Source organism: Nerophis lumbriciformis, linkage group LG11 (assembly GCF_033978685.3).
Source record: "Nerophis lumbriciformis linkage group LG11, RoL_Nlum_v2.1, whole genome shotgun sequence".
In the NCBI taxonomy this organism is placed as follows: Eukaryota; Metazoa; Chordata; class Actinopteri; order Syngnathiformes; family Syngnathidae; genus Nerophis; species Nerophis lumbriciformis.
In genome coordinates, this window is record NC_084558.2 from 14,287,331 (window position 1) to 14,311,469 (window position 24,139).

At 36.5% G+C, this 24,139-nt stretch overlaps 1 protein-coding gene and 1 long non-coding RNA gene across 7 annotated transcripts in view; one reads left to right on the top strand and one right to left on the bottom strand.

Moving 5' to 3' along the window:
- Positions 1 to 3,722, bottom strand: part of LOC133610728 (uncharacterized) — a 78,036-nt gene extending 74,314 nt beyond the window's left edge. Inside the window, exon 1 of the long non-coding RNA XR_009815921.1 lies at positions 3,673 to 3,722. This is a non-coding gene — a long non-coding RNA (uncharacterized lncRNA). The remainder of the gene's footprint in view (positions 1 to 3,672) is intronic.
- The window catches only part of rhbdf1b (rhomboid 5 homolog 1b (Drosophila)), a 49,785-nt gene extending 34,043 nt beyond the window's left edge, over positions 1 to 15,742 (top strand). For all 6 annotated transcript variants that reach the window (XM_061967284.1, XM_061967281.1, XM_061967285.1 and 3 more), the window contains 12 exons: positions 1,746 to 1,988; positions 2,068 to 2,179; positions 2,263 to 2,337; positions 5,056 to 5,217; positions 5,342 to 5,442; positions 9,002 to 9,065; positions 9,272 to 9,366; positions 10,309 to 10,384; positions 11,355 to 11,455; positions 11,563 to 11,716; positions 12,196 to 12,419; positions 15,353 to 15,742. In XM_061967284.1, the coding sequence (XP_061823268.1) occupies positions 1,746 to 1,988; positions 2,068 to 2,179; positions 2,263 to 2,337; positions 5,056 to 5,217; positions 5,342 to 5,442; positions 9,002 to 9,065; positions 9,272 to 9,366; positions 10,309 to 10,384; positions 11,355 to 11,455; positions 11,563 to 11,716; positions 12,196 to 12,419; positions 15,353 to 15,557 (1,612 nt within the window). In that variant the 3' untranslated portion in view covers positions 15,558 to 15,742. The remainder of the gene's footprint in view (positions 1 to 1,745; positions 1,989 to 2,067; positions 2,180 to 2,262; positions 2,338 to 5,055; positions 5,218 to 5,341; positions 5,443 to 9,001; positions 9,066 to 9,271; positions 9,367 to 10,308; positions 10,385 to 11,354; positions 11,456 to 11,562; positions 11,717 to 12,195; positions 12,420 to 15,352) is intronic.
- The last annotated feature ends 8,397 nt before the right edge of the window (positions 15,743 to 24,139 follow it).

Consider the following 24,139-nt stretch of genomic DNA (forward strand, 5'->3'; position numbering starts at 1 on the left):
CACGGAAACCTTTAGTAAATCAAGCCCTAGTGTACGCGTTTTAGTAGCTTCTTCATCTCGAATCACCATGTTTTCTCGCAAAATTTGAAGGAATGATCTAACATGTCCGCCAGATGCTTTGTTGCATGTTGTAGCAATACAACTGAAGAAGGGGTGAGCCTGCATACCTTTCCAAATGATGGGAATATGAGGAAAGCATGGACCTCTCCAGTCAAATTGACTCAGGCAAAGGGCGACAGACTAAGCCAGAGGGGTGTAGTTTGCAGCGATCATTTTAATGATTCAGACTTCGAAGAAGATGAGTTTTGGTTGAAATTTGGATTTTAAAAAAAATTAAAAAATCAAGCCAAATGCAATCTTGAGAATCAGGAGGACCCTTGAAAGGAGATAAACTAAGTTAGAGCCTGCGGAAAAAAAGCAGACACGACGCCCAAAAATAAGAGAAAAAGAAGGCACGCCAAGAGTATTCTAATGTGTGTCCTCTTCTCCTGATGTTTCCTCAAGATGTTTGAGGAAATGCTGAAAGAGCATGAGAACAGAGCAGAAAAGTTTGAAAACTGTGGTTCTTTTATATTTATTTTTTGCCCATAATTCTAAGCTTATTAGTTTTGAAGTAATCATGGACCAGGGCGACAAAAAACATGCAATGAAGTGTTTAAAATAATAGTATTGCATTCCTGTATGTACACCGGGGTCGTCAACCTTGTTTTCATTGAGGGCCACATCGCAGTTATAGTGGTTCTCAGAGGGTCGCCTGTAACAGTGAATAATTTAGGAATAAAATTGCTTACGTATTTGATTATCATATTGAGTTTTTTCACGTACTGTATGCTGTAATGAAAGGAAAAAAAAGTTTTTACTGTAAAAACTGGCAGCTCAGTCACCAGAATTTGTACCATAAAATGGAATGGAATGGTAAAATTCAAGCAACAGAGTTGCCATTTGTTGTTTTCATAGTGCATCACTGCACGTAAAAAAAAAAGTACCAAAGTTTATTATACGGTGAAAAACTCAAGTCGCCAAAATTTTACTGCAAATTGTGTACAATTTGATGGATAACTCAAACAGATATTTAAGTACGATATTCATCCTTATTTTAACATCCTTTTTTGGGCGAAATATATGATAATATACTGTATTTTGTTGCATTATTTAATAATATAAAAATAAAAAAATATGCAATTGCATGTACTTTAAGTTTTTTAATTCAAAATGGAAAGAACAAATACATTTAGAAAGAAAAGATAAAGTACCTTGTTAACACTTAATATTTTCAGGCTTGTGCGGGCACATAAAATGATGCGGAAAGACAGTTCTGGCCTCCGAGCCTTGAGTTTGACACATGTGATCCACACTGTCTATGCGGGGAATTGGGCTCCAGTTCTGTAGATGACGTCACACCAAGAGAGAGCGGCATATCAATCCATCAATCAATCGAAGTTTATCTATATAGCCCCTAATCACAAGATTCTCAAAGGGCTGCAAAAACCACAACGACATTCTTGGCTCATATCGCGACTGGAGATGTCAAAGGGGACGTTCCAAGTGCAGCTAGTTATCTACCAATTACTCAAAAACTAATACATTTTATGGGAAAATGACTGCCCATTCATTTTCAGGAGAAAAAAATACATGGAGAACTTTGGAATCTGGATGCTACGGGTCCTGAATCTCTTAGCAATCACACAATAAATATATACTGTATGATGTATATTAGCATTATTGTTATTGTCCGTTCTATCCAGGCCATCAGAGCGAGGATGGCGCAAGTCAAAAGACGGCTCGCCGGTCCAACCTAAGCTGCGTTTTAATCACGACGTGGTGAGTCGACAGCGTGGCCAAAGAATCGTGGTTCCCGTTCAGAAGCTGTTTGCCCGAGAAAAGAGGCCTTACGGGCTAGGCCTGGTCGGCCGCCTTACCAACCGTACGTATCGCAAGCGCATTGACAGTTACGTCAAAAGGCAGATTGAGGACATGGATGATCACAGGTGAGATAACTCCTAAGTTATTCATTTCTGTGTTGAAGATCGCATCAAGCCTGAAGTTCTCCTAACATTCTCATTACAGGCCTTTCTTTAGCTACTGGATCACATTTGTGCATTTACTCATCACCATTCTGGCTGTCTCCATCTACGGCATCGCTCCTATCGGCTTCTCTCAACACGAAACTGTTGATTCAGTCAGTGATCTCATCTCATTTTCAATACTTAGAGCAATTCAACATTACTCAATAATACTGTTTTTTTATCACTTGTTTTGTAGGTACTACGGAACCAGGGGGTGTATGAAAATGTGAAATTTGTGCAGCAACAAAATTTCTGGATCGGCCCAAGCTCAGTGAGTTTTTGTTAGATTTGTAGATTTAGGGCCTGGTTTACTAAAGATACAAACACCACATGGTAAACAGCGTGTGGAATCTATAAAATAGAGTGTACTATTAGTGGGCGTGCTGAGTGGGATTTACTAAGACTGCATGTGCAATTGAAAAGTGGTGCAGACCGCCTTATTTAAATGAGGATTTTGCGTGTACTATACAGGGCATTACCACAGTGAGACTCATGTACTGCACACATGTCACCATGCTCTTACATGTGGCGTTTTGCTATGTTTTCAAACATATAGCAGACATGTACCACTTGTTATGGCCATTTTAGAAGCAGTTGTGCAGTACATCTATAGTAAAACCCCTTTTTTTTTTTTTTACCTCCAAAAGTGCACTCATTGGTGAAAGGCTGCACTGGGTCTGTTCAAGATGCAAAAAAGTGCATACTTTAAGAAGTTTTTCATTTAAGAAATATTTTAATAGTATATTTAAAAAAAACTGTCATTTACAAATTCTAATGGGCACCAAAATGCATCAACTGAACTGAATTTGTTTTAATCAGCCCCTTAGTCCTCTAGCAGCTATGACATTATAAAAGGATGTTGCTGAATAGATGATATGTCTAATGTTTTTTTATTTATGACAGTCCAAAATGTTGACACACACACACACGTAGGACGGAGGATTCCCGCCTGTCCATTGTGTGTCTGCGCAGCGTGAGCACTGAACCTGCAGCCGTGTGTGGAACTGTCAGTTTGCACGTCCTTCTCACGTGTGTTAAATAAAATGCAAAATAGTGCTGGAAAAAACGGCGATGAGTGTTGATAAATAATTTTATAATTTTATTGCGTCTTCTCCCAGTATTGTGGGCATGATGATCAACACATTTTGCATATTAAGAAAGGGAGGCTAAATGGATTGCACGCCTTATTCTGCTCACTTAACACACACATTCCACTTTGCACACGTTTAGTAGATCAGTTTTGCATGTGCTATTAGGTTTGCACGTGTGGAAGTACACACATATTAGTAAATTAGGCCCTAACAATAATAAAATGTAAAATTCTAGGGTTTAGGCGTTTAAAAAGGTGCTGTTGTAAACAACTCACTGCCGCAAATTTACAATGTAAATTACACAAACACATAAAACAATTGGTAAAATACATATCTAATATTCACTCTAACACTTCCATTTTAGTAGCATATAAACTATTATTAGAGTTTTGATTCTCAAGCAGCCATTTTTTGCTGTTGCTTGTGTCACGGGATGGTGAGCGTTGCTAGCAGCGTGACCCCAAAGATGCAGAAAATGGCAGGCAAAATGAAGGTAAAACCAATGTATTACTTACAAGGAAGCAGGGAACAAACAAAAACTGCACACACAGCATCAGTCTCTAAGGAAGAATGATCCAGCCCGAAAAGAGGGACCCAGGTGGAACTATAAAGAACTAATTAAACGAGGAACAGGTGTGCTGACAGGACATGGAACAGAAAGTAAAGGTGCTTTAAAACACAAAGACCAAACAGGAAACACTGACAAAACAAGAGCACCAGAACAGGAAGTGATTCTAAACACAGGATAACTCAAACATAACCAAACTGTCAGTAGCAATTCTGACAGCTGGTTCCCTTATATTTACAACTAATGTTATGTTTGACCAATTACTTTGTCATTAGTGCAACTATTTTGGACATTTTAAAACCTTTATTAAAAAAATATATGGAAGTTGTTTTTAAATGGTCAAAGTACAAATGTATTGCATAATTATATGTAAATATTATGAATGTACATCATACATTTTACAGCACTACAGTCAAGTAGTACTTCACGGTTAAAACATAATAATCATTTAGTATTAATGACACTGCTACTACTACTACTACTCCTAATAGTTAATAACATAAATGTGAAATATACAGAAAAAACTAATTAAAATGGTTGGTGTTAATTGATTCAATAAAATATTTTTTTTGTTTTTCACCAAATATAAAAAAAAAAGTTAAACTGATTTTCAACTAAATACCTTATTAAAATTAACTTTTTCCATTGCAAAATTCTAAATCTCTTTCTTAATGCTCAGAAAAAAAATCTTAATCATTGTCTTTTGTCACAGTCGAGATGTGGCGTGAAGGTGAAGTGAACCCAATTGCAAGGAAGGAAAAAGCAATGGTGAAGTTCTGGCCAATAATAAATAAATACATAAATATAATTATATATCTATAGCTATATCTACATATATATATATGCATATGTATATGTTACTTTACATGCAGTCAGCTTTCAGCCCTCGACCAAATTTTACAGCCTAATGCGGCCCCAGAGTCACCACTGTTCTATAGTGACAGAAATATTTTGAAAATGTAATTTTTTTGTTTCTTAATAGTTTCATAAAAGTATTTTTAGTGAACTACTCTTTAGAGCTCTTATCTGCAAAAACCTTATAAGCCTTTAATTGGCACACCCCGCCTTCCGCCCGAATGCAGCTGAGAGAGGCTCCAGCACCCCCCACAACCCCAAAAGGGACAAGCGGTAGAAAATGGATGGATGGATGGATGGCATTTCATATATCGCTTATCCTCATTAGGGTCACAGGTAAGCTAGAGCCTACCACAGCTGATCCCAGTCTGAATTAAATTCCTGATTTTACTTAGCTGTTGAAGTTACGATTGCGAAACTGACATGGTTATGTTAGATATTACCGAGCTCAACATCATTTCAATGTTGCTTCAAGGAGGCGCTGATCCACCTGGGAGCCAAGTTTTCCCCGTGCATGCGTCAGGATCAGGAAATCCACAGGCTGGTCCAGGAGATAAGGGCCAAAGAGAGAGAGTCTGGATGCTGCGTGAGGAACGATCGCTCTGGCTGCTTACAGACCTCTCAAGACGAGTGCTCGGTATGCACAAACAGTACACACTGTATAGAAAGAAATATGAAATATACTAAATATACAGTACACACGAGTAACACATGAGTCAACAACCGACAATATTACTTCCTCTCTTCTTTTACTGCTATAGACCACCTTGGCATTGTGGGTAAAGTGGCCTCAGCACCCCAGTGCCACTTATTTGAATAATAAACTACGCCAATACGGTGCAGTCTGCCATCAGGATCCCAGGTAACATCACACTGGTGTGTATGTTTTCATCAAAAATGTAACTTTTTTTTTAATGTTGCCTATCGTTCACACTCATTATGAAAGACATGACGGCGGATTTATTTTTCTAATGCATTCTAACTCGTAAACAAACGTCTGCTCATAATGGAGCGGATGGCAGGTCCTCCATTCCGCCCATAAAACCCAATAAATAATCATCCAAAAAGCGCCAACAATACTCATTTACATGTCGTGACTTGAATATTAACCAAGTATTTGTGATGTTGTTATTATAAGCGCTGACGCAGACAAACTATTTATAGTGGCACTGTGATCACTATCTTATGTGGCAATGTTGACATCATCGGCTGGTGAGCTGCTTCCTCGCCTCGGTGATCATGGAAGTTTATTCTAGATCATAAATCATGCCTCTCACCTGGATAGTAGAAGGATGAGAAAGTATTCCGACAAGTTGGTACACTTTGACAGCCAATTTAGACCCGGGAATGGCGAGAACGACATGAAAAGACGTTTGGTTCCACCCCCTATTTCTTTAGCGAGGATTTTAATTCATTCTTCATCTAAACGGGAATATGACAAAATTATAGCAGTCGGCATCCCAGTGAGAGCAGACATTGTACAGTAAGTGATGTTTTATTATGTTTGGTGGCTCTCGTGAAGTCTGCAGTAATCAGTATTGTTGTCGAAGGAAACAGCGAATGACGTGATGCGTTTTTTAAATTAATGCGCCGCGTACTACATTTCATAAATACTTACATCATGTATATAAAACCTTAATGGTTTTAATTTATAGGCTTAATAGAGCGACTCCTATAGGCACCATTGAAAGCAGACTTTTGATTGTATTTATTTACTAGTTAGAATGCATTTAAACAATTTAAACATATGTGTTCTTATCCTACATTAGGATTGTAAACAATGGGCAACATTCCCAAAAAATTGCAGTTCCCCATACATATAGATACATAAAATGTTTCATAAATATTTTCTCATACAGTCGTAGTTTGTTTACTTAACTACAGAGAGCATTGGGCATCTACTGTGGGTAAGGCGTCTGCAATGTATTTTTTTAAATATTGTATATATGTTTATTATGATATTAATGATATTATAGAATATCAAGTAACATAAGTATGACATACACTATTAAAATAATATAACGTGATCAATATTAAACTAAAATAACTAATACAACATTAAAATAAGTCATCAATGAAAAGGAGCCGAAAGAGGTATAATTCTATAATACGTGCCCCTATTCATACAAATACAACATTGCTATTCAACTCAGAAGACGATTAAAGGGGAACTGCACCTTTTTTCAGAATTTTGCCTATCGTTTGCAATCATTATGAGAGACACAAACACACTTTTTTTTGTTGTTGTTTAGGATTCTTAATATATTTTTTAAAAAGCTCGCTTGATGCGGCTAATGGGAGTCACCGTTGCAGCCTTCAAAGCCGTGTAAACATCTTCAAAACCCTCCATCAATGTTTTATATGCACACTGCACGTCTATATATAATGTAGTAACAGACACGTTCATAACAATATGTAACTATTTACTGTATTTTGGTCATTTTAAGCATTACCAGAACTTCCGATTTCTGTCAACAAAGGTGTGTGTTTTCTACCAGTAATTCTAACCATGGCAGACTTGGTAACAAACGACAAAGACAACTTATTTTAGACATATGAGGATTCACTACCTTATCTTTTTGAAGCTGAACATACGGAAGATGAACTGCTGCTTCTAGAAACGAGCACGAAGGAGGGGTGAAACGTCGGAGCAAACGGGGCCGAGAGAGTGAGTTCGGCTTGACTTGGTGTTGTAAATGCCGAAATATGCTGAAAGGAATACAATGCTTCTGCTGCGCTGAGTGGTACACAATGTCATTAATGATGGAAAAGCTCTTGTATTTGGCGAGGAAGACACTGCTCAAAGAAACTACATCACAACGAAAGACAAACTGTTTGTGCTAGAAACTTTTTTCCAACTGTCCATCGAGTAAGTCACTATAATATTGATCATGATGCATGCAGCACACTGTGCTTGTTAGTACACACACTGTCGAGCTAGCTGCGTACAATCAAAACATGAAGTGTGTGCTAATACTTTACAGATACTGTAATATGATTGTTTATGTTTTTAGTCAGTACAGATCGATGTCCTATTGTGTTGTGTTGTGTATTACAAAACTCAAAAGCCATTCAGATGCTGATGCAAAAGCTGGCTTACCCCTTGCTAAAGCCGCATAGCAGCGTGAGACTGAGTGTCTCAGGAAAGCGGTTCCTTAGTGTTTGTTCTTACAATAACAATGCTGCTACAGCTTGGTTATTATACAGATTACGAAACATAAATGAAGTATGGTTGGTGGTTTCTGGATGCCTTTTTAGAGTGATTTAGAGGTAGGATGGATTGCTCCTGTTAGCTGCATGACTAGCCACCCAAAACAAGCCTATTTTTTACAAAATTGATCCCAAAAAGTGCAGTTCCCTTTTAAGGCCATATTTTTATTTCATAACATACAACCAAAAAATAAACAAAACATCTTATTCGAAGTAATCTATTTTCATTATCAGGATTATTTTTTTAAATACAGAAAGAGATGTAAATTGTTTTGTTCCACTGTCAAGTTTGTTCCATAAACACCCTTGATTGAAATGCTTCTTTCCATTGTCAACAGTTGTACACAAAGTGTCTAGTTTTGTATTGAAAAAAGTTATTTTGAATAATGTCAAATTATATTTTTTAATCAGATTAATCACAATTTCGAATTTGGATTAATCATGATTAATCACAAGTATTAACAGTAGTACAAACTCGCTTAACTTAAACATTTCAGCTAAAGTAAAAAAGACCCCAATACCTCACAAATGCAATTTTATTGTTAGAATTGATAGAATGTAATGGAGCAAACAAAATTGTGTAATTAATCTTCGTGTATGTGATTATTGCAGTATTGTTTGTGATTAATCGCATGAGTTAACTTATCATGTTTTACTTGAATGTATAAAATGTATAAAAGCGCCCCACATGCAGCCTTCGTTTTTACTGAATGCAGCCCTCGCTGGAAAAAGTTTGGGCACCCCTATACCAAAACTACCTTTAAAAAAAATATCACTTTTTTTTAAGGTTATACAGTAATTACTTTCTCTTCTTACAAATCTGTTTTGTTTTTCATACATATTTGTTTACTTTACCAGCTCAAAGATCAAATAATATGTCCCATGTGACATGAGTTATGTTATGATAATGAATTGATTATTATTTTAGCTTTGGAAAGTCAGCTATATGAACCACTACATTATGGTGTAAGTCAAAGATAATTATGGCCACATCCTGTCACAGTCTTTTATTTTTTATTATTGCGGGGTAAGAAGGGAAGCTATTTTGGGTGTGGTTTAAGTGACAACTCAATTAATTTGGCATTGGTGATTACACTGTTGAAAAAAAAAGATGATTATTCTCTCTGGCCATTGTATTGTTGGAGTTGAATGAAAAAGACAACGTTTCATTGTTGTAGTGTACGTCACTTTGTTTTCTCTTTATTTTGTAGAATTTGTCAGGAGCCTGCCTCTGTTTCACCTCATGAATGGCCTGAAGACATCACCAAGTGGCCAGTGAGTGCAGTGACATGTTAAACAGGACCATGAACAGTACATTAGTTTCACATTTCTTTAAAAAACACAGTTGGTAATGCAAAATAAAATAGGAGGTTGCATCTTATAGATTATCATCAACTTTGGGAATGTGATGAGTTTAAAACATTTTAGTAAAATTATGAGAATTGTGTATTTGGCAGTGGACATTTATGTTTGATCTGCAGGTTTGCACAAAGTACAATTTTGGGAATCACACCAACCTCCCCCACATCGATTGTACCATCACAGGCCGGCCCTGCTGCATTGGAACAAAAGGACGGTAAGTACCGTGCAGTAAGGTCACTATAGCAGTTAGAACATTTCAGTAGGTATACTTAATATGTATATATTATAATACCTATATACATCTATGATGACCTTTTCAGCCCCAACAGTTGCTATTAGTGCAGATTCAGGATTCTAGTTGACATTCATAAAGGCAGAGTCCAATACTATAACTTATTTTTATCTTAATCTGTGTATTGTTTGGATATTATTTGTCATGAAAAATACAGTACATGGCTCATAAATACCATAATTCTTTTTCTTAATCTTAAAATTTGTAAAAACAGTAAAACTAAATGGATGTACTTTAATGTCACTTTCACTTTTCATACTGTAGATTCAAACATTTTACGGATTTTGTTATGAAAACCAGACACAAATCATGTATTTTCAAGTATATAAGTGGTGTTACACTATTAATCCGATACAATGTTAAGTTAAATATGTTGTGAATGATAATGCTGATTATTTAAAAAAATATATACTAATATTCTAATTCTTATCATTATCATCCATCCATCCATTTTCTACCACCTGACCCTTTCGGGGTTTATTATTATTATTATTAGCAGTAGTAGTAGTAGTGTAACTATCTTTATCATTATTATTAAATATTCAATAGTATTTTTAATCAAATACACAATTATACTATTATCATTATTATTATTGTTGCTATTATTTATGTAATTGCCATTATTAATATTATTGTAATTATTAATATTATAATTACCATTAAATGTATAAAATATTATTCTTTGAATTAAATACACATCATTATTTTCAACATCATCGTCCTTATTAACATACGAAGGTGATGATGATGTTGCTCATTGTCATCATCATCATCGTTATTATCATTGATCATTATTTTTATTGCTTATCATATATGATGATGATTATTATTGATTACTTTTTTTTTATTATTTTAATTTCTTAGGTGTGAAATCACCTCCAGAGAGTACTGTGAATTTATGCATGGCCACTTCCATGAAGAAGCCACTCTTTGTTCACAGGTAGACACACACACACACACACACACACACACACACACACACACACACACACACACACACACACACACACACACACACACACACACACACACACACATGGCTACGCACGCGCACACAGATATTTTATTTAAATTGTGTGTGATATATTGTTTGTTTAAAGCAGTAACATGCAGTGATTTAACCTAATAAATAAAACGTTGATTAACAGGTACAGTCACCACTAAGAGAATAGTGTTTCTATGGCAACCACAGATTAATTAAATTGAATCTTTTTAGGGACAAATATAGGTTCTCTGGTAGTGTTTATTTATTGTATTATTCTACCTAACTCAAAAATATATACAGTATTTTTCGGACTATAAGTCGCAGTTTTTTTCATAGTTTGGCCGGGGGTGCGACTTATACTCAGGAGCGACTTATGTGTGAAATTATTAACGCATTACCATAAAATATCAAATAATATTATTTAACTCATTCACGTAAGAGACTAGACGCATAAGATTTCATGGGATTTAGCGATTAGGAGTGACAGATTTTTTGGTAAACGTATAGCATGTTCTATATGTTATAGTTATTTGAATGACTCTTACCATAATATGTCACGTTAACATACCAGGCACCTTCTCAGTTGGTTATTTATGCCTCATATAACGTACACTTATTCAGCCTGTTGTTCACTATTCTTTATTTATTTTAAATTGCCTTTCAAATGTCTATTCTTGGTGTTGGGTTTTATCAAAAAGATTTCCCCCAAAAATGCGACTTATACTCCAGTGCGACTTATATATGTTTTTTTTTCTTCTTTATTATGAATTTTCGGCCGGTGCGACTTATACTCCGGATCGACTTATACTCCGAAAAATACGGTACACTTGTTCCAAATGTCAGATTTACTACACAATGCAGGATATCATTTTGTGTTGTTCAAGTCTGTGTAGCGCGGTCATCTCCTACTTTCATTGTCCACCAGGTTGCCTGCATGGATGACGTGTGTGGTTTACTGCCTTTCCTCAACCCAGAAGTCCCAGATCAGTTTTCCCGACTCTGGCTGTCCCTCTTTCTTCATGCTGGGTGAACTTCTTCTGTTATTTCTTCATCTTTCACTGTCTAAAGAAGCCATGATATGTTTGATATGAAATAGTTTGTGTTTTGAAGATGTGTGTGTCTTCTTTCTGAAGAATCCTACACTGCCTGGTGTCCGTGTTGTTCCAAATGACCGTTCTTCGAGATCTGGAGAAGCTGGCTGGCTGGCTGCGAATCTCCATCATCTACATGCTTAGTGGCATTGCGGGCAACCTGGCCTCCGCCATTTTCCTGCCCTACAGAGCGGAGGTACACAACACCAGGGGCCGTGGCCCTAAACACGAAAGACCAGCGCTTATTATGTGCGCGCACACATGCATGTGTGCAAGGTAGCCTAGTCATAGGACTATGATATAATGAGAACCAAGACATTTTTATAATAGAAATTGGGCTAAAAAATAACCCAAAAGTCAAAGCCACAACATGCTTGCTAACCTGTAAGTACATCCATCCATCCATCCATTTTCTACCGCTTGTCCCTTTCGGGGTCGCGGGGGGTGCTGGAGCCAATCTCAGCTGCATTCGGGCGGAAGGCGGGGTACACCCTGGACAAGTCGCCACCTCATCGCAGGGCCAACACAGATAGACAGACAACATTCACACTCACATTCACACACTAGGGACTATTTAGTGTTGCCAATCAACCTATCCCCAGGTGCATGTCTTTGGAGGTGGGAGGAAGTACATTCATAACAAAATTGTCCCTCTTTGTCCCACGTCTCTACAAGGTGGGTCCGGCTGGTAGTCAGTTTGGCATCCTGGCGTGTCTTTTTGTCGAGCTCTTTCAGAGCTGGCAGATCCTTGAGCGTCCATGGCGGGCGTTTGCCAAGCTGTTTGCCATTTCAGCGTTCTTCTTCTCTTTCGGCTTGTTGCCCTGGATCGACAACTTTGCCCACATCGGTGGTTTTGTCTCAGGATTTTTCCTGTCCTTTGCCTTCCTGCCGTATATCAGGTATGTCAATCAGCCACTAGCATTGTATTATTTTGTACATGTTTGTATACTGTTCAATCTCGATTTACAAACATCATTTGATTTCGGAACAGGGTTCGTAAATAGAAAAGTTTGTATATTGAAGCTAAGTTCTCTATAAGAAACAAGGTCTAAATGAAAAATGGGTTCTAGCCTTGAAAAAAGTCCATATTTTGGTGAAGGTTTGTACGCTTTGAACACAAAATAAAGTGCTAAACATTACTTTATATCTAACAAACATAACAAGGGGGCGATGGATCAACTCTCTCTTTATTAACAAGCCAAAACAACACCAACGGCAAGCTGAACTGTCCTCTGTATGCACTGCTGTGCCAACACGCGCATACACACAAAAGTCCCTTTGGTGCCCTTACAAATGATCAGAAATAACACAAATCCTTATTTTTAACAATCATATTGCTACAATAATAAACATTTGCAAAAAATGTAATCCACCATACATTGTCATCAGTAAATGAGCAGCTGAGGAGAAAAGAGAAAAGAGCAGACAGAAGGGGAGAGGAGAGGGGAAGGGCGGTGTGTGTGTGTGTGTGTGTGTGTGTGTGTGTGTGTGTGTGTGTGTGTGTGTGTGTGTGTGTGTGTGTGTGTGTGTGTGTGTGTTTTTGGAAAAGACGCCACTTAACAAGAAGTAGTGTATTCTCCTTTGCTCTGACAAAAGTTTGCTTTGGCATCTTTTTCCAGAAAAGTCCGGTCTCATCAGAATTAAAAATGTGCAGGACACAAAATGAATGAATGAAGCTTTGGTTCGCACACGGAAGCATATTTGGCTGGATGTAATTGTTTGTAAATCAAAAAGTTTGCAAAAAAAGGCTTAATAAATCGAGGGTCCATTGTACATCTAAGGGCACACTTACACTGGGACTTAAGTTGCAACGATCAACCTGTTTTACTATTAACCATGATTAAAAACATCACCGTTATTTAATCGCAAAGGCTTTGCTACACTGAGTGTTCCAATCCTCCTCACTCGCTATAAAAGAACATACGTTATTCCATCACTTCTATTCTGCTGTATTACTGCAATTTCCCTGATTTTGACTGACTTGTTTTAAGTCATTTAAATAGTTTCATTTGTGCAAGGTTGTGGCTGTCATTAATTAGGAGAGAAGCGATCGCTTTAATCAAATGATGTCCCTATTACATAAGTACACGACAGAAAATGCGGAGGGTTGGACTTTTGGATTATTTCCAGTATTCCTATATATAGTAGTACCTCCATTTACAAGCTTGATTGGTTTCGTGACGGGGCACCTAACAGCACAATTTTAACATGTGAAATGCCTTTTCAATGGAAAAACAAACTTTAAAATAAGAAAGTTTATATTAAAACAATACAATATAATGTGCTACTAACAACTGCAACAGTTTTTTGAAGTAATGTAAAATTAATGTACTGTATTTACCTCGGAGAGTGGACTTCTACGGTATCTCCTTCCAGCTGCTTCTGCGTCAAACACACCATCAGCAGCTTTTGCCATGTTTTCATTGACAAATGTCCGCCGTTTAGATAATATTTTAACATTCATGGCTGGCGTTAGACTTATTCTGCTTCAGTATGGTGCAGACTCGCAGTGATACGCTCAAATTACTTCCCCAAGTTGGCAACATACACGATCATGTTTTTGATGATTTCTTTCTTTGATTCAATAAATATCATCCACTTCTTCCTCTTAGCATTGTCCTTGCCATGCTTGAAAAGACAAAGTTATCTCGACCTCTATAGCAATCAGCTAATGCGAGCAAGTAAGATAAGATGTTTTGGGCAAATTTCAGGGGGTTCGCTGTGACATTTTCTACGCAACTCTATGGGGGGGATGCTTGTATCTCCCATTTTTACTTGCAACTTAAAGCGAAACATTTACGTGAGAGACGGCTCTTATCTCAAAACACTCTGAAGTTGGGGGAATCCTAAGTTGAGGTTTCACTGTTCGATTATAATGAACTGTGTTGATTATCATTAAGAACCTGAGAGGAGCAATCACAATACAATGCTGTACAGTCCATTACTCTGTGTTTTGTTTCCTGTTCAGCACCCTTACTTTTGTTTCAATTCCCTTTTTGCCTACTTCTGTCTGACTGCTGGCTCCCTCACCTGTCCCTGGTTGCCAATCAGGATGATTTTTATGGACAGGGCTGGATCCTTGTGCTTTTTTTTTTTTGTACGTCCATGCTGCATAGCGTTCCTTATGCTTCTTGTGCACTACTCTGCTGCACTATTTTTGTTGTGTCATTAAACACGTTTTCCCTGCAATTTGGCTGCTGTCTCTGTAGCCTGGGGTCACAACCAACACAACAATCAACACTGAAACGTAAAACGATTAAATCAAAAATTATCGCGTTATTCATGTACCGGTACACACGCAACTTATTTAGGCCTAAGATGGTTACCTGAAAGACGGCGAGGTTTATGATGTCTGTGATCAGTTCAAAGATGAGTGAGGAGACTACGACTGTAGCGCTCGCTGGTAAATGTCACTTCAAAATGCACCCTGATGGGATCTAAGATAAAACGGTCTCCAAGATTTGAGCACATAAATGACGTGTTTTCAAGTAAAACATTTAAACAATGTTCCTGTATGACATTCTGGCGATAAAACTGCATTTGTGTCTATAATATTGGGGTATTTAAATTATGCAAGCAAGTAAAGACCTGCGATTAATACAGACTCAAAAGTGTAATTATCGTATTTTTCGGACTATAAGTCGCAGTTTTTTTCATAGTTTGGCCGGGCTCCAGTGCGACTTATATATGGTTTTTTCCTTTTTTATTATGCATTTTCGGCAGGTGCGACTTATACTCTGGTGCGATTTATACTCCGAAAAATACGGTAATCTGAAATTCAAAAATGAATCATTTGACAGCACTCATTTTTACCTTTTTTTTGTCTTTTCAGCTTTGGACGTTTAGATATGTACCGCAAGAGGGTTCAGATCTGTGTGTTCCTGCTGGTATTCCTCGGTCTAGTCTTCGGCTTGGCCGTCCTCTTCTACGTTTACCCTGTGAAGTGCGACTGGTGCGAGTACCTCACCTGCATCCCCATCACCGACGAGTTTTGCGAGAAGTACGACCTGAACGCAAAACTTGTTGGACCCAAGTGACGGCCGCTGGTTTGAATACTCCGTGTGTGTGTGTGTGTGTGTGTGTGTGTGTGTGTGTGTGTGTGTGTGTGTGTGTGTGTGTGTGTGTGTGTGTGTGCGCGTGTGTGTGTGTGTGTGTGTGTGTGTGTGTGTGTGTGTTGATGTCACAGCTTGTGTGATTCCTAAATAAAAAAAAGGACAACTCAGTTTGCATCACCTTGTATACCACCGAGTATATAGACCAGGGGTAGGGAACCTATGGCTCGCGAGCCAGATGTGGCTCTTTTGATGGCTGCATCTGGTTCTCAGATGAATCTTAGCTGACATTGCTTAACACGATAAGTAATGAATAATTCAGCTGGTAATCATAGTGTTAAAAATAACGTTCAAAATATAAAACATTCTCATGCATTTTAATCCATCCATCCATCCGTTTTCTACCGCACCTGTTCAAAAAGTCACATTAATGGTAAGAAGTGCTTGATTTATTATTGGTTAGCTTCAGAATAACAATGTTATTAAAAAGAATAAGAGCCTTATTATACTCTAAACATGTTGGTCTTACTTAAAAATGCACACATTTGGTTGTATTCAGCGTTAAAAAAATATGATATGGCTCTCACGGAAATACACATTTGGCTTTCATGGCTCTCTCAGCCAAAAAGGTTCCCGCCCCCTGATATAGACGTTTATATCAGTGGTTCTCAAATGGGGGTACACGTACCCCTGGGGGTACTTGAAGGTATGCCCAGGGGTACGTGAGATTTTTTTTAAACATTCTAAAAATAGCAACAATTCAAAAATCCTTTATAAATATATTTATTGAATAATACTTCAACAAAATATGAATGTAAGTTAATAAACTGAACATCAAATCAAGTAGGCTATTCCATTCATTACCATAAACCCAGAGTTTCCCCCATGCCATGATGGTTTGACCCTCACTAAAATATCTGTCAAAAAGAACCGTGAAAAGAAATGCAACAATGCAATATTCAGTGTTGACAGCTAGATTTTTTTTGGACATGTTCCATAAATATTGATGTTAAAGATTTATTTTTTTGTGAAGAAATGTTTAGAATTAAGTTCATGAATCCAGATGGATCTCTATTACAATCCCCAAAGAGGGCACTTTAAGTTGATGATCACTTCTATGTGTAGAAATCTTTATTTATAATTGAATCACTTGTTTATTTTTCAACAAGTTTTTAGTTATTTTTACATCTTATTTTCTAAATAGTTCAAGAAAGACCACTACAAATGAGCAATATTTTGCACTGTTATACAATTTAATAAATCAGAAACTGATGACATAGTGTTGTATTTTACTTCTTTATCTCTTTTTTTCAACCAAACATGTTTTGCTCTGATTAGGGGGTACTTGAATTAAAAAAATGTTCACAGGGGGTACATCACTGAAAAAAGGTTGAGAACCACTGGTTTATATTATATACTCAACTGGAACTTTCAAATGTTTTGTTGTCGTTTTTGTTGCTCTGCACAAAACGTAGGCATAAGAGAGTTACGCCGTCAAACAGTAGACGAATGCTGAAATGTAAGAAAAGGTGACAAAAGTTATGCTCTAAAATTTTAGCAGTGACTCAACGTTTGTGTTTTGTTTACTTTGCTGCTTCTATTTTCGTGTTTTTGAGTCACACTGGTTTCATAGTGTTGCAATGAACATTTATAATTAATTTTCAATTAAAAAGTGATCAACAATACATATTTATGCATATAAATATATGTGTGTATATTTGTATATACAGGTTTAATTATTATTATTAAGCTAAGTATGCCTTTGATGCCTTACCCAAATTATACTACATCACATTTTTATGTATATAACAGAAATATTTAAAAATGAAGTTAGTAAAACAACATCTGTGTCACTGCCTACAGATACAACTTTACCCCACGTTGATCAACCGACTCCACAGCGCTACACAGTGGCTTAATTGAGCATTACATCATTAGTCAAATCCATATTTGTCTGCCTACTAGATATCAACCTAATACTAATATTAACGTGCCTTATTTTGTAATAGACCACGTTTTCTGATTTCATGCATCTGCTTACCTGTAAACAAAACAGCATGAGTAAAGGATTGACTTGATTCATCCCACAACGGGGAAATCATGTGGTTGCACAAAAAAAAAAAATTAAAAACAAGAGGGAAACATTAAAGAACATAAAGGACAATAAAAAGAGCACATAGCTGATGCAACCTGCAGCCTCTTCAGCGGTGCCATTTTAACATACAGCTACAAAGGGAGAATTCTGAATTCTGGAAGAAGAGCTGCAGGATTGCATTAACGGAAATAATTAATTGCAGCCAATTTATTCCATTATAAAGTGAAGTATTTATTATATAGCGCTTTTTTTTCTTTAGTGACTCAAAGCGCTTTACACTGAGAAACCCATTATCTCCATTTAAGCTGCGTATACACCAGTGTGGGTGACACTGGGACCAAGGTGGGTGAAGTGTCTTGCCCAAGGACACAAAGGCAGTCCCACTCTACCATCTGAGCCACGCCACTCTGCAGTCTGTAGACAAGACATTCGAAGGGGCTGTTTGCAACGTGCTCAAGACTACTACATTTTGCTAAACAGTTCTCGATAGAGTCAATCCCTCACCAAAAATGATTCCCGGGCGCAGCCATCACTGCTGCCCACTGCTCCCCTCATCTCCCAGGGGGTGAACAAGGGGATGGGTCAAATACAGAGGACAAATTTCACCACACCTAGTGTGTGTGTGTGTGATAATCATTGGTACTTTAACTTTAACTTTAACTTAACCTTCCTGCGTTCCACAGGCCGAGATCAATCTTCTCAAAAAAGGAAGTGAAGTAAGAATAGAACCAGCTGTGGGCTAAAAATTAGCATCTGACGTAACTCCACCGCGCCCACTGCATACTCCATGTAGCACGTCTGACTTAAACGCACGCCCACCCAACATGCTAATGAATTGTATTGATGTACATAGTCTATTTGTTATGATACAGCGATGGCAACTGATGGAATGTCAATATCTTCCTGTTTAGATGAACAATTAATCATGATGTACACGAAGGGTTAACAAGGAAGTCTCTCTGCAGACAGTCTTCGGTTGTGTGTGTTTGTCACCATCTCCGGGTATACATCGAATGTCACAGATGAACAACTTCTAGATTTATGGCTAAATTCTCCTAATATCCGGATGAGAGGCATGATTTATGATCTAGAACAGGGGTGTCAAACTCATTTTAGATCGAGGGCCACATGGAGAAAAATCTACTCCCAAGTGGGCCGGACTGATAAAAATAAAGACAACTTCAGATTGTTTTCTTTGTTTAAAAATAGAACGAGGACATTCTGAAAATGTACAAATCATAATGTTGTTGTTTTTTTTTTTTTTACAATTACCTGTTGTGATAATGTTCATCAGTCAACTCATTAGTGTTAATTTTCAATCCATCAAGATAAAAAAAATAATATCAAAATCAAATTACAAGATGTTATTTATGCAGTTTGATAATTTTCCTCGACTGATGTACTAACATCATGTGGTTTATTTTGTACATATGTCGCATCATCTACAAAGATACAAATAATTGCCATTGCGACATCCAGTGGACACATTTAGAACAGCAGTTTCTGTCATTCAAAAATTTCAGGTTAATTTTTATACTTAGCAAACTGGTCCCGCGGGCCGGATAAAACCTGTTCGTGGGCCTGATCTAGAATAACTTTGACGAGCCAAGACGCGATGATGCGGGAGCAGCAGGACATCACTGCCAGCTCACAGTAAAACAGCAAAAAGCTACTTAGCTGTCTGTATCATTGTGTTGCTAAAAATGTTTTGTCTGCATTAGCGTTTATAATAACAACATCGCTAATATTTGGTTAATATTCAGGTCACGATATGTAAAAAGAGTATTGTTGGTGGGTTTTGGTGGTTATTTAGAGGGTTTTGTGGGCGGAATTGAGAGCCCCATTGATGGACTATTTATGGCTTTATTTATTTGCGACTTAAAATGCACAAAAAAAAGAAAAACATATGTGTTCATGTCTTATATAGGGATTGTGAATGATTTTTGCATATTTCCAGTATGACTGACCTGATAACGTGGTCAGAGTGCAGAAACGCTACTACAGTCACGTCAATCTACGGAAATAGCCAAAGATTTTCGGAGCGGAATATTCAAAATAGCTGACTGAATGTGAGGCAATTTGTGATGTTTAGACAGTATTTTCACATATTGCGGATTGTAAATACAATTGGATATGGTTAATGGATACAATGAAACACAAATTAGCATTTAAAGTCCCTTCATTTACACCAAATTACATATAGTACTGATAAGACTATGGATAATATTGGTATCAGTAAGTATTATCGATATTGGTATTTGTATCAAGAAAATCTTAATGCACACACACACACACACACACACACACACACACACACACACACACACACACACACACACACACACACACACACACATTCTTGTATATGTTACCTTCTTGAGACCTCCGAAAAAAGACTACCTCTTTAGGACCACCCGTTCTAGTATTTACAACATTAATAATATATACATACTATGCAAATATAAAACAGCTTGTTGGGAAAAAATTAGTTGTATAAAATAAAATAATAAAATAAAATACAAGTTGCCATTTTACTTAACGCAAGTCAAAATGTTACAAGAAAAACGGAACATTTGTGCAATGTTATGGTAACATTTTACTCAATAACAGTCGCAATTTTACAAGAAAAGCTTGAAATTTTGGCAATTTTATGAAAAGAGTCGTAATTTTACATGACAAAAGTCACAATTTTATAAGAAAACTTTAAAATGTTGGCAATGTTATAATAATAATCGGAATTTTACTCGACAAAATTATGACAAAAGTCAAAATTTTACTCAAAAAATTTCACTATTTTACAAAAACAACAAAAAAAATGGTGATATTGTGATATAAGTCAGAATTTTATACGACAAATGTCACCATTATGCATTAAAAAGTAAGAAATTTACATAAAAACTAATAATTTTACGATAAAATATTGCAATATTACAGAAACAGAAAGAATATGACAAATTGTTCCCAATTTTATTAAAAAAAAGTCGACACATTGTAAGAAAAAGACTGCTTTTAGTAAAAATGGTTCTAGTTTTTAATCGTCATTATTTACTTGAAGTTATTAGAGTATGTCTCTATATACATATTTATTCTATTTTTTTTAATTCATTTTGCCCAAAGGGGGCACATTTCAATTTCTTACACACACTTGTTATTACATATGTTGGCCAGAGGGGGAACACTTCAATTTCTTACACACACTTGTTATTTCATATGTTGACCAATTAGGGGCCCCTAATTTTGATAGATTTCACCACCAGGGGTGCGAATGAGACGTTCTCTATTAGATGCAATGGGACCATGATTTATATCCTAACTTGTTCACCGGTCCTCATATGGAAGGTACTTTTCCTTGTTGATGTCTAAAGAAGGGTAGAAATACAAGAACAAACACACACACACACACCATCACACACACACACACACACACACACACACACACACACACACACACACACACGCACGCACGCACGCACGCACGCACGCACGCACGCACGCACGCACACACACACACACACACACACACACACACACACACACAGAATCTGTCCCAGTGAATCAACTAAAAATGTACTGCCATGTTGTTGCTATGATTGCTAATATGCATTCAATGTGAGCTAACAAATCGCTGTCATTAGCTGACAACAAACAAATATCTATTGGGCGTAGTTTACATACCCAAAGCTGTAAGAGTTCGAAATATACGTTGTAAACACTTTGGGAAGGTAGTTTGTGACCTTGAGGCTTTAACGACTCAGAAAGACTGAGCATGTGTATAAGTTAATGATAACATTTATAACCATCATAATATTGTGTACAGCCCGGTTAGCTCTCAGGAGGGAAAATTAAGAGAAGGAACAAATGAAAATGTAAATCAAGAGTGGGGTGGGTGATTTGCAACAAAGAACTCGTACAGTACGTACTTACGTAGTATGAAGTACTTCTGTACCCTCCCACAGTCATAGCCACATTCATACGTGTCCTGGGATTGCCTCACGGCTGGGATAGGCTCCAGCTCACCGGGCAGCAGCAGAAAATGAACACATTACTATTTACTATTACTATTTATTTTTAACAACACATTGATTTGGTTGTGCTGCCACAATCTGTTCTTCTAATCATGTTTGACTGCATTGAATTATGCGTATTGGGATAATGCATAATGAATAATAATTTGCTGAGATCATCAAGTGTTGAATGCATTCAAAAACTCCTGACTCACTGTGTGTGTGTGTGGTACGTGAATGTCTTTGATAACATAATTGGCAATAATATAGTCCGCAACATTTTATCAGAGGCCCGCTGCAGGTCTCACACCCATTGCAGCTTTTGCAGATACCAGCAGCCCAGAAATTTATCGAGGAAAAACTGCTGCGCCGTGCAAAGTAATAACCAAACCCTCTTTCTGTTGTGGAAGTATTCGTTTACAGCTGCACTGAAATGATCCCACTCTGTGTGGACTCCTGGATTCCTTCAAATTATTTTTAGTAAACATTATTATAGCTACATATAATAGTGTCTTACTTATTGTACAAAAGTTAACTCCTTATGATTTTAAACACCAGCAGCAAAGGTAAACAACAGTTTTTGACCTTGTTGACCTCTGATCTGTTATAATTTACAACCACACTTTTTTCTGCTCTATTTTTGGCCTTAACTTTGGTTGTGTTACTCTGAATGGAATGATTTTTTCTTAGAGGGTTTTTTCATTTTCATGATTGATGAACATTTGTCATGGAAATCACATATACATTATACAAAGGCTCAACTATCTAAAACTAGTTTTATTTTACACAAAGTGAAATAATTTCTAAATCAAAAAGCATAAAAAAATATACAACATAAAGTAGCAAGAAACACGTTAATAATGAATAAAGCAAAACATGTTCTAGACCAAAAATCACTTCATATTCTTTACTGCTCGCTAGTGTTACCATATCTGAGTTATTGTGCAGAAATATGGGGAAACAACTACAAATGTGCACTTGATTCACTAACTGTGTTACAAAAAAGATCAATTAGAATAATACATAATGTTGGATAGAGAGAACATACAAAGACTTTATTTATTAAATCAAAATTATCGAAATTCAACGATTTGGTTTATTTGCAAACAGCTAAAATGATGTACAAAGCAAACTATAACCTGCTACCCTAGAATGTACAACAATTCTTCTCAACAAAAGAGGAGAAATATAACCTTAGAGGAAAATCTAATATTAAACATTTGTATGCTCGGACAACACTTAAAACCTTTAGCATATCTGTATGTGGAATTAAATTATGGAATGGATTAAGCAAATAAATCAAATAAAGCACCAATATGATTCAGTTTAAGAGACTGTTCAAACTACAAGTTTTCACAAAGTACACAGAACAAGAATTATGATGAACATCTTGAACCCTTTTTTTTTATTGAGACAAAGATTATTTATGTATTTAATATATGTTTGCTTACTATATTATTTAATTATTATTTATTTGTTCACTGTTCTGTTACAGAGAACAAGGAAATACATTGCTATGTTATGAAATGGGGTAGAATTAAATAAGCTAGGGTTCTTCCTACTCCTTTTCGGACGTGCTGTAATGAAACAACTGGGAATATGTGATGCATTACATTGTATACATGTTCAAAATAAACTGAAACTGAACTGAACTGAACTGAATTGTAGATTTTGTATAATTCACTGATTGTTCCATATCTAACATATTGAAGTGTGGGCTAGTGCCTGCAAAATATATCTGAATCCAATATTCTTTTTGCAGAAGAGAGCCGTAAGAATCATAAGTGGAAATGCATATAGAGAACCCACAAACCCAATATTCAAAACAGTAAAATCTTGTTGAAATGTAATGAATAGGTAGAGTAACAATCATGTACAAAGCACATACAAAAAATTATAACAAGTAACCTTCAAAATAGATTTGTTAAAAGGGAAAGTAAATATAATCTAAAAAGAACTGAGCTCTTTAATCAAATCAGATATAGAACAGGGTCAGTGGATAGAAGCATTTCAATCAAAGGTGGTACTTTATGAAACAATATTGGCGGTGAAACAAAACAATATAAATCTCCTTTACTGCATTTAAAAAAAATGTAAACATCATGGTGATGAAAAGATATGATTTGGAGTACATTTTTGTTTCCATGTTTATTTATTTTGTTGTTTGATATGAAATATGTATGTTATAACGTGGACCCTGACTTAAACAAGTTGAAAAACTTATTTGGGTGTTACCATTTAGTGGTCAATTGTACGGAATATGTACTGTACTGTGTAATCTACTAATAAAAGTTTCAATCAATCAATCAAATGAATATATAAAAAATGCCCAAATGGTCTCTTGAGTTGAACAACACATGCTGTTCTGGAACAGATCAACTGGGAATGCATATTTCCTTACTTGAAAAATGTATTCGGTTTTCATACGATTCTGTTTTTGTCTGGCCTTTGGGGATGGCTATTACTAG